The sequence below is a fragment of the Leptonotus elevatus genome, chromosome 2, assembly GCF_054856555.1.
Source record: "Leptonotus elevatus isolate MCC_2025b chromosome 2, RoL_Lele_1.0, whole genome shotgun sequence".
NCBI lineage: Eukaryota > Metazoa > Chordata > Actinopteri > Syngnathiformes > Syngnathidae > Leptonotus > Leptonotus elevatus.
In genome coordinates this window covers 30,452,533-30,463,764 of record NC_141240.1, presented here as the reverse complement: position 1 = coordinate 30,463,764, position 11,232 = coordinate 30,452,533, and the positions used below count along the sequence as shown (strand labels likewise).

Below are 11,232 nucleotides of genomic sequence, written 5' to 3'. Positions count from 1 at the left end.
TTGAGCCACACAAATTAGTAGAACAAAAATATATTATCTAACTTATAGTAGCCTACATAAATAATTTACGGACCAATTAAGTGATTTTTTTTAGCAGCACACGTAAAGAAGCACAGCACATTGGCTGGTCATCAATATTTTGTTTTGTTGTTGTTAATGTGATTCCAGTGAGTTAATAGACCCTACGAAACCACGTCGGGCCTATTTAGCTGTGAAACTAAATGTAAAACGGAAAATCAAACGAGTGGCAAACCGTTGTGAACTCAAGCAGTACACGTCAGTGGCCTGTTTTAAATTGTGAACTACTTTTCAAAAAGTTTAACGTCAGAAACGGGTAATTTAGAAGCTCAGGAAACAAAATACAGAAACGGGACGTAACCAAGTGGTACATGCAAAAATAAGTAAGGCACATTTCATCTAAAGGGGAAATGTAATGTAATAAATAAAATTATTGTGCAGTTGAATGCAATAGTAGCTAAGGTAGTCAAATCACATATATGCATAGTGCAAATTATAATGACAAGAATAAAAAAGGTGTCCAACATATGTCATTTGAGATAACCATGACAAAATATTCCAAACTAAATATGCAATGAACAGAGCATGCAATTAACCAATAACAGCAGTACTCAATAAAAGTCAAAAATATTTTTAAAAATCTAAAATATTTTGACCCAAAAAAATCCCGTTGCTCCGAGTTTGCTTCTGTTTACATTTTGACAGGTAAACCTATCTTAGGCGATAACTCGGCGTCTCGGCTTGTATTTATAAATTAGTGGTCTGTACATATATTTTCTTAAAAGATGGCTATGTGTATTGCAAAACGCGTAGGATTAGGGGCGCAAAAAATAAAAATAATAAATAATAATAATAAAAGAAAGTCCCAATGGTCAGTCCACCCCTGTACACGTTTAAACCTTTAATAATGAACAGTTGTACTACAATGAAATGCAGTGGTCACACTTTATTTTGCATTTAACATGAATTCCAAGGCCACTTCATTTGACTTTCAAAAATAAACATTCTTTCACTGTACAGGCCATTCTAAAATACAGTATATAGTTCTTTCATAGAAAATAAAGCTAAAATATATACTATTAGCCCTCCTCAAGATCAGGCCTTTGTCAATGGCACTATTGTAAGAATCTCGTGATCAGGTAACAAATCTATCCATCCATTCATTCATTTTCTATAATGCTTACTGCTGACCCTTATTAACCTCACTAAGGTCGGAGGCGGGCTGGAGTCAATCCCAGCTGATTTTGGCAAACGGGCAGGGTACAACTTGGATTGGTCGCCTGATCACATACAGACAAACAAGTGCCTGCTTATCACACCTCCAGTGAAACCGGATTACCAAACTACGGCCTGGGGGCCATTTGCGTCCCGCGATATATAGTAAAAAAAAAATGTTTTTAAAGCAAAATAGTTTCTTCCACTTTCTGCTCTGTTTCAAGGTCAGATTTATGAACATTAATGATCCTCAAGTTACAGTTTTTTTTTACTACAGTTTTTGTTATGAATGTAGAGATTCGCTGTCCACTGCAGGAGTGGATTTAGTCTAGATCAGAGGTGGGCATCGAGGGCTTGAGTCCTGCAGGTTTTGCATGTTACCCTTCTCCAACACAGCTGATATATGATCAGCTCATCAGCAAGCTCTGCATGAGCCTGATAATGATCCTGTTGATTGGAATCAGCTTGTGTTGGAAGCAAAGTTATTTTAGTTAACTAAAACTAATGAAAAAACTAAAATTAAAATAACAATTTCGTTAACGCAATAAAATAAAAACGAAAATGCTTTTCAAAAAACGAAAACTAACTGAAACTACATTTTATGTTTACAAAACTAACTAAAACTATAATTACAGCAAAAATGTCCTTCGTTTTAGTCTTTAGTAATACATTTAATGCATGAGCCTTTGGGGATGATTTTAAATGTGATTTTAAGTAGATTTATTTTGTATATTAACCGCAATAAGGATATTTGAAAGTGTGTCACACAAAAATGACATCATCTAGCAGCAGCCAATAGAAAAATACTGAAACTAATACTAAAACTAATAATAAAACTAATACTAAAACTAATACTAAAACTAATACTAAAACTAAGCATTTATGAAATACCTAAAAGTAATAAAAACTAACAGAACCACCTTGAAAACTAACTTAATTTAAAAACCAAAACTCAAAACGAAATAAAAACTAACTAAAATGAAAAATTCCCAAACTATAATAACCCTGTTTGGAAGTGAGAAACCTCCAAAACCTGCAGGACTCCGGCCTTCGAGGACCGAGATTGCCCTCCTCTGTTCTAGATGGATACAGGACCCAGGCAACACCAAAATCTCGAAAATCCTAAACTATTTGCACGTATGCACTCACAGCAAAGTTTCATAAATAACTAGAAAATACAAACAATGTACGATTGCTTGCTAGATTGATTTGAGTGCATTTAACAAATTAATGTCAAAGGATTTCAAAGCGGCCCTCACATTCTTCCATTTTTCTGCATGTGACCTTCCAATGAAAACGTTTGGACACACCTGATCTGTTTTTAGAATGTGGAAGGAACCGGAGTACCCGGGAAAAAAACACACACACAAGCGCAGTGTGAACATGCAACCTCCGCAAAGGGAAGCCGGAGCCCAGATTCAAACTAGCAACAGAAATGTGAGGCAGATGTGCTAACCACTCGAATAACATGCTACCCAAACAACAAAACAGAATGCAAAAAGGTTGGAAAATTGCCTACACAAATTGCTCCGTTACATTTTAACATGATTGCAATAAACAACATTGGATCCACATTAACAGTGTAGGTGTTTCTTATGAAACAAACATAATCTATCAGTCAAAATCAAAATAAAACTTTTACAATAACCTTAATCTGATAACAAAATGGCAATATACATCCGCAAAGGTATTTTTGTCATGCACATGGTATACTGCAAATGCTGCACATCATTAACTCATTCAAACCCAAAAACGTGTAAATATGTTTTTTAATACTTTGTCCTTCATTCCCCAAAACATATTTATACGTTGGATTTTTTTTTTTACTTTTTATATGCAAGAGCATACAGAAGGCTTTTACATGAAGAGGTGGCTTATATCAATGGTAGTTATGTTTAAAAAAATAATAATTAAAAAAATAAACGGCCAGCAGGTGGCAGCAGAGTATAAGAGATCAGCCAAGGCCAGGTTGAAAAAAGCACATTTACCAGGAATGTAATTGTATAGTTATATTCTAATGCTAATTGCTGCAAAATGTTATCTGAAACATACTTTTTTTTTTTGTTACTGATGAAAGGAGAGACTCTAATCTTTCTTTTAGTATGTTCCATGTTTTTCTAGCAATAGAACACATAATTCTGCGGGCCTGGCAAAATCAGTCAAAATCCAGTAAAACAGCTGGGAGCGAAGGTGGTTGCTTCAGTGAAAAAGGTTGGGAGTGAATGAGTTAATTAAATCTATATTGTGTGTTAATAGAGTATGCAGAATGTTCTGGTTATTTGATTTCAGCACTGCATAACATACCAACGTCATGCTGACAGATGTGTACATACAGTCGTCCACTATACACGTTTCACAAATGATTCACAGTAATATGTATATCCGGCAATAACAAATGTTGGAGTTACAACGCAAGGATTTGTCACCACATTTACAGAAAAAGCTTTTGCTACCTACTGACCTATATTTACTATTATTAATACTCCCTTAAGGTTGATGTTCTACTCCCGTCTTGTTCCAAAGATTTGGAGTAAGAAAGAGAAGATGTAGATGATGTCCAGGTATATGCTGAGAGTGGCGAAGATGTAGTCTTCTGGGCTCACCGTGTACCGCTTGTTGCCTATGAGGAGTTGGGTGTCAAATGCCAAGAACTGCAAAGGCAATAACAATACGCATAAAAGTCAATTCGGGCTGTAATCACATCATCTCCTCTTGGATCTGACACTGGAAACTTACCATGGTGAACAATATGGCTCCCAAAACAGCATAGGTGGTATGCAACCAGGGTACCTAAAATCACATCAATTACCCATTAGGATCGTGGTTTATTCAAGATGAGAATGCTTATGATATGTAGACTTTAAAATATTTGCTCGGATGAAGAAGTTACTGCTTTTGTAATGCTGCACTGTCCGTAAAACTAATGTGAGTCTACAGTACTTACATAATGAAAGGGAAGGACAACAGCAAGCACCAGCCCAGAGATGAACAAGACCATACAGAAGATAAGAAGCACGCCTTGGTATGATGTCACGTCAATCTGGATGGAGAGGGCATGTTTTCACTCTATGCTTTGTCACGTGTTGTATCAAATGCAAAGCAAAAGGGAGTAAAAGGTAAAAATGTCACCTTAGTTTGGAAACTCAGGATTGTGACAAGGAGACAGACCGCGGCGGTGATGCCCAGACACATGATCACCGACTTGGTGTTGTAGAAGCTTTTTGGAACAAGCAGCAAAATATGGTTGTTGCATTCATGAAGCTAAAGTCAGAGTGCATTAGAGCCCGACCGGCGACCGATATGCATTTTTTTAAATTACTGATTAAATTGCCAATTATTTAAAAATATATCCTTGATAGTTTGCATCCTAGAATTTTGAGAAAAGAAAGTCTTTGAATTATTGAAATATCAACTTTAAATATAACTTGTAAGGACAATGACAAAATAAAACAATAAGAAAGTGGAATAAGGATAGAATAAACAAAAATATTAGCAACTGAAAAAACAGTACGAACAAATACTGATTGTTTCTGTGCGTTTTGGCCTCTTGGGGGCAGTGTGGTGCCGTGCATCCATGGTGTACACACTTAAAGTGAGTACAGAAGAAAGTTCATGGACTGGACTCCGATTGAATTCTACTTAAAAAAAACCTAGTTTTTCACACATTAGGAAGAATTTGTGCCTTTGCGTAGTGTTATCTTACCTGTGGGTATGTGTTCCCACAGCATTTGTGCGTGAATATTCGTTAATTGAAGGAAAAACACTGAAGTCAAACAAACAAACGAAGTCGATGCTAACTTCCTGTTAGCATTTGATCCTCTCTTTGCTTTTAGCATTAGCGCTAGGCTAACGCTGTTTTAACAACAAAGCATGTTTTGTATTTAAATATATAGTAGATGTAATTCTTATTGTCATGTGTTTAGTTTTACCGTTACCTCCAACTGGGGTGTCATTAAACAGCCTAAGGGGCAACAGAATAACCTGAATAACATACCCTACACACTTGCTAGTTGCTAATGCTAGGCAAGCAAAATGGTGCATTCAGGGGTACTTTCACAGCGTCGGAAAGGGTTTTCTTCGATGATAACGTTTTAAGGGGGAAATAATCTGCCATCTACAAACAAATTGTACCTGGACAGCATCCCAGTCATGTACGAGAGCGAGAGGGTCTGCAACAGAACACAAGACAAAACGTCTTATGCCATTGTTGCGACAGCAGCAACATCCATAAAACATAAGAACACAATATAGGTACACTTGCACAATTCAATGAGATCTGATACAGGAGTTAAAGCAAAAAGTCTGCCTTTACACATGTAATCTCAAGATTGGATATTGTCAGATTCATTATACGTTATATTATTTACTTCAGTTCTATAGTTAGTAAAATGAGATGGGCGGTTACCACTGTGTCTGGAGTGTACATTGACATGCTTTACCATCTATTTTTATTACATTGCAATTATGTAAACTTCATTTTGTATTGCGGTGACAAGCACTTTACTTATAGAATAAAATATGTGGAAAATGGTTTGTACTTACAAAGATGGCAAGCAGAATGAGATTCCATGGAAACTGTCTCCTGTAGGAGTGAGCGAATGGGGTTTATGACGTCATGATGATTGTAAGATTTGTTTTCGGTGTTGTTGATGTGACACTTTACCTCAGTCCAGAGCAGCAAGACAGAGTCAAATATGTAACAAAGAACACCCCGCTGTAACACAAAAACAATGTTAACTCATTCACTGCCATTGACGGCTATAGACGTTAAAAATTCATTTGAACAATTTCTAATAGTTTAACATTTTTTCCACTTTTGTTAACAAGTGTATGTAAAACCTAGAATTTTTTTTTTATCGTACATTTACAACAAAAATTTGTGATTAATCGTGAGTTAACTATTGAAGTCATGCAGTTAATTACCATCAAAAAATGTAAATCGCCTAACAAGATAAAAAAAAAAAGATTATAAAAAATTAGGGACGTCAGGCGATTACATTTTTTAATCGTAATTAATCGCATGACTTCACTAGTTAACTCACTATTAATCACAAATTTTAAAGGTTTTTATTGTTAACGAAAGTAAAGAATTTTTTTGTGTGTGATATAAAATTTGTGATTAATAGTGAGTTAACTAGTGAAGTCATGTGATTAATTATGATTAAAAAATCTAATCGCCCGACGTCCCTAATTTTTAATAATCTTTTCTTTTTTTTAAATCGTGTCAGGCGATAAACATTTTTAACTGCATGACTTCAATAGTTAACTCATGATTAATCACACATTTTATATATGTTGTAAATGTACAATTAAAAAAAATCTAGGTTTTCATACTCTTGTTAACAAAAGTGGAAAAAATGTTAAACTAATAGAAGTAGTTCAAATGAATAATTGACGTCTATAGCCGTCAATGGCAGTGAATGAGTTAATGTTAGATGAAGCTGAGAATGTAACTCGACTGGCTGTACTCACTAAGAGGCCCAGTACCACCCCGGGTTTGTTTGAATGTAGTCCTTAATCGGATTGCTAAAAAACAAAAAACAAAACAAAAAACAAATTAAGGGTGTGAAATATGGTGTTTTGGAACATAATGTAAGAGAAAAAGGCCGTCTCACCAGAAAGTGAAAAGAGACACAATAGCGAGAGTTACCAAGAGCTGGATCGACAGGATGGTGTACACCTACAACCAAATCAACACACATTATTCTGCTTTTCAAAAGAGTCATCTATCACTGTCTTAAATAACCCAAAGCATAAAGGCTCATGATACCTTACGTATGAAGACCCTCCGGATGTTTCGATCATCCCAGGTAAACTCTGTTAACATCTCCTCATCATTGTAGCAAAGCTCGCTGGTGCCTGTAATCCATTAAATGAAGAAAATAAGGAAAATTGTGCTTAATTATTAGTATAACCTCCTTCACACCCGTCCTTATCAGTATTAGCATCTACATTTCGTCTGACTAAAATACACAGATTCCTCACTATATGTGTCTCGTGAGTCGTACCCATGTTCTAGAGCACCTTTCCCTCCCTGACAAAACTCAAAGATAACCAAAGACAATACATAATGCACTCACTGGCCAGCATCTTTGGGACACCTGCAAAATAAGAAAGAAAAAAAATCACATGATTATAATTATCAGTGTCAGAGAGATCCCAATGTATCTGAGCAAATTCAGCTCCAAACAACCTGCAGTGGCTTCCTCATAGCTGGGAGGAGCAGGTGACACCGATGCCTGCTGCTTGTTAGCGACGGTGGTCTGAAAGCAAAATGTATAGTTGACAGGCTTGAAATGAAATCAATAACACAAGTACAAGTACTTGACGGGCATGTCTTAAAATATCTTCTGTATATTTCCCAACACAGTCTGAGCCACATGATGGGCTCACCCATCCATCGATTTTAGCTCCTGCCTTCATTCGGGTGACGGGTGAGAGGTGGGGTACGACCTGGGCTGGTTCCCAGCCAATTGCAGAGCATGTATGGATGAGCACATTTCTAATCATATCCCTCCTGGTCACTCATCAAGAAATCTTTAACTAGCATCTTCATTTCCGCAACTACCAGTTCTGCTTCCTGTCGTTTCTTCAGTACCACCGACTCTAATCTGTACATCAGGCTGGCCTCAGCACTGTCAGGATGCCACAAACAATTACTGTATTTTGCTAGTCGACTAGTCAACAATAGTTTTCGCAAATAAATCAAACTTGTATCTATATGTTCGAGTGTTCTTCTTTGTTTGTTATTGACGTGCTAAACTGTGGGAACAGATTAGTAAACTGTGGCTACATATTGCTAAACTGTGGGTACAGATTAGTAAACTGTGGGCACAGATTAGTAAACTGTGGCTACAGATTGCTAAACTGTGGGCACAGATTGCTAAACTGTGGGTACAGATTACTAAACTGTGGCTACAGATTGCTAAACTGTGGGCACAGATTAGTAAACTGTGGGAACAGATTGCTAAACTGTGGGTACAGATTGCTATACTGTGGGTACAGATTGCTAAACTGTGGGCACAGATGAGTAAACTGCAGGTACAGATTGCTAAACTATGGGTACAGATTACTAAAATGTGGGAACAGATTAGTAAACGGTGGTTACAGATTGCTAAACTGTGGGTACAGATTCGCCCAAAAAATAAAAATCATATCCACCAGAGGGGCGCCGTACTATTTGGTCCCACTCTAAATAGAATAAATTGTTTTTTTGTTTTTTTTCTTAAAGAGCTCAGTATTGTTCATTCGGAAATGTCATCATCATTGCTCTTTATTTTTTATTTATTTATATTTAAAAAAATTTGTGTGTGGGTGAGAATGTGTATGTGCGTGCGTGCGTGTATTTGTTAGCTCACCAAAAACCTATTAGAAAAAATCTCATACCGTTCACCTAAACCGAACACCGCCGTCAGGAGACCCGAGGGGACCAAAGAAAACCAAGGAAGGTGAAATCCAGCACCGACCAGACACCACCCACCGGGCCACCCACCAGAACTCCTCCCCAACCCAAGAAACATCCAGACCCCAACAAATCCAAAAAACATAAAATCAGGGAGGCCTCAAGAGACCGAAGGAGAGACCGAGAAAAGGAAGGAAGGACAGACGAAGCCGAGTGAGATCCGCAGACACCAGCCTCCACCGATTCAATGACCTGAGGAGGAAACAGATTGTGTCTGAGTTTCGGTAGATGCTGGTGTGGTGGATCTGGCATGCATGAAAATCTCCACCAAAGAGGGGAGCCGTCGACCCCCGCCGGAACAGAGCAAGCGCAACACCTCAGGGCCCCCCAGGCCGCGGCAGCGCCAAAGGACGACCCCCGGGCCCCGCCAGGGCCACCGGCCGGAGAGCAAACCCAGGACCAGGAGCGCCCCCCACCCCAACACGGCCCGCGCCCCCGACCCAACGCAGCAGGACGGGGCACTGCAGGCCCGCCAGGCACCCCACCGGCTTCCAACCACTGCACCCCCCACGAACCCCCCGTGGGGGGGGGGGGGACACGCACAGGGGACCGCAGCATTGCTCTATACTGCGGCCCCCAACTGATGGCACCTCCACAAGCCCCCCCCCCCCCAAGTTGTGTGGTGCATTAAAATTGGAGGGGAGTTGTAGGGTTAAGACGGTGTTTCCACCCTACCCCACCCCCCAAAGTGTGTTATGTGCCCTATATGTCTATAAAAGTGTATTGTGCAAACCTAGTGTAGTGAGTTAAGAGGAGCGACCAGCGGGGCCCTCCCCAACCGGGCGGGGGCAGGAGGCGCACCCGCCCACCGGGACCCCGGCGGGCATATGGGACCAGTCCGGCGGGGCGATAGGGCTCGCCCCCCGGATACTGGGTCCCGCCCTAGGGGCCAGGACGCCCACCGGAGCGGGGCGGGCACGACATCAAACCCCAGCCACCCCCGCCGGCCCCCGGAGCACCGAGACCCGGGCCATGGATGGAGCCCCCGGCCCAGGGGAGGGGAAGGAAGGCGTACCGGGGAGGGGGAAGGGAGGGGGAAAGGAGACGACAAGAAGGGCAGGGGGCAGCGGCAGGGCCGCAGAGAGAGGGGGAGAGGAGGAGGAAGGGTGACGAGGGAGAAGGGACAGGGAGGCGGAGGACGGGCGGGGAGAGGCGAGGAGGGAGAGGCAGCAAGGGGGAGGTAGGGGGAGGGGAGAGGGAACCACCGGGCACCCCGGCGGCCCACAGGCCCTGAACCGCGTCGCCGGGCCCAGAGTGACGGACCGCGCCGGAATGGCGCCGCCCCAGACACCAGGGAAAGCCCCGCAACGCAGCACCCCCCAAGAGACCCAGGGAACGGCCAAGACGCAGCCGCCACCCAGCAGCCAACAGAGGGGCAGACCCGCCCACGCCCAGCCAGGGGGGACAGCACCCACAGAATGAACCCACTGGCATGCCGTGAATCCGAATATCAACCCCTGGTGCCCATCGGAGGCGAATCCGCTCGATCCCGCTGGCAGCAGCCGGGTTCCTGACTATAGAAACACAACCATTAGTTACAAATTGCCAAATACAGAAACATCAATGCAAGTTATCACGCTGCTGTGGCTCTCGCTAACAGGCAGAATTAAGATCCAAGTTTAGGTTAAAAAATTCTATATACGTAGAGGGAAAAAAAAGGGAAAAGAAAGAAAAATAAATAAATAAAATAGAATAAATTGTGTAGACACAATATGTTAGCATATCTATCCACACATGTTACATCGAGATCTGTTCTTCATTGTCGTAGATAAATTAGCTAAATCAAACTACTAGAAATAGTTCTCCGTGTGATGCATTGCGTTTATATAATAAACACGATGTTTAAATTAAAATTAAGAATGATACAGCTATTGTACCTAAAGTTGTGGCGATGTACACGGGCCACGGTCACATGGTAGGCTAGAGAGCAATTAAGTTAATAATGACGTATTATAATGGTAACCTAAATGAACGACTTGTTCCGATACACTGAACAATCGAACAGGAATCAAATGAATCATCAATTATTACATGCCACCGTTAACCAAATAAGGCTCGAATTAGCTACATTTCCCATGTGGCGCTGTGTGATAAAGATTAAAAGACGCGCGTGTTACGTAATCTTACAACATTTGGGCTAACGATGGAGCTCCTACCTTGTCCTGCGTCATGATTCTGGCCGGAATGCTACGGTTGATCTGCGCCACTTGGACTGGAGTGCCAGATGGATGAGCGGACGACGGCGCCTCTTTTATTGCAGTGCACTGCGCGCAGCTCTGCTCTGCCCCTCCCTCACCCACGCAGAGATGTTCTCGCAGCATCCAGGGGAAGTTGCAGGATACGCGATGCTGGAAGTGGGACCCAATCCCTTCCCCGTATGAGACAAATGGACTGTCTGCGTGGGAGACACCTGTATGCATGTGTCAATGGAAAGTTCTACCTGTCAAACGTATTATGCGACGTCACAGCGATTCTAAACCAAGAATAGCATTTTAATCTGGTAATACGAAGCAAATATTACGCACAAATAAAATGTG

At 41.1% G+C, this 11,232-nt stretch overlaps 1 protein-coding gene across 4 annotated transcripts; it reads right to left on the bottom strand.

Annotated features, from left to right (window-relative positions):
• Nucleotides 1–949: 949 nt before the first annotated feature.
• LOC147179557 (protein lifeguard 2-like) lies at nucleotides 950–11,215 on the bottom strand. 4 transcript variants are annotated; one of them, XM_086068416.1, is made up of 15 exons: nucleotides 10,852–11,194; nucleotides 10,124–10,209; nucleotides 8,817–8,887; nucleotides 7,427–7,496; nucleotides 7,314–7,334; nucleotides 7,004–7,092; nucleotides 6,849–6,913; nucleotides 6,706–6,759; nucleotides 5,897–5,947; nucleotides 5,776–5,815; nucleotides 5,365–5,402; nucleotides 4,363–4,450; nucleotides 4,178–4,273; nucleotides 3,970–4,023; nucleotides 950–3,884 (listed from the first exon to the last, which is right to left on the bottom strand). In XM_086068416.1, exons 5-15 carry the CDS (start codon nucleotides 7,321–7,323, stop codon nucleotides 3,735–3,737), a joined length of 735 nt encoding a protein of 244 aa, XP_085924542.1. In that variant the 5' UTR covers nucleotides 7,324–7,334; nucleotides 7,427–7,496; nucleotides 8,817–8,887; nucleotides 10,124–10,209; nucleotides 10,852–11,194; the 3' UTR covers nucleotides 950–3,734. The 4 variants fall into 4 exon arrangements, with proteins under 4 accessions (XP_085924542.1, XP_085924538.1, XP_085924540.1 ...); XM_086068412.1 differs by lacking the exon at nucleotides 8,817–8,887 and having other exon boundaries at nucleotides 10,132–10,209; nucleotides 10,852–11,215; XM_086068414.1 differs by lacking the exon at nucleotides 8,817–8,887 and having other exon boundaries at nucleotides 10,852–11,201.
• Nucleotides 11,216–11,232: the final 17 nt, after the last annotated feature.

Excerpts from the sequence above, each read along its gene's own strand:
- LOC147179557 (XM_086068412.1), bottom strand. The coding sequence starts at position 11,115 with ATGCATACAGGTGTCTCCCACGCAGACAGTCCATTTGTCTCATACGGG. Across the intron at positions 4,451-5,364 it reads ATGACTGGGATGCTGTCCAG|CTTCTACAACACCAAGTCGG; the intron begins GTACAATTTGTT and ends TGTTCCAAAAAG. Across the intron at positions 4,274-4,362 it reads TCCTGAGTTTCCAAACTAAG|ATTGACGTGACATCATACCA; the intron begins GTGACATTTTTA and ends CTCTCCATCCAG.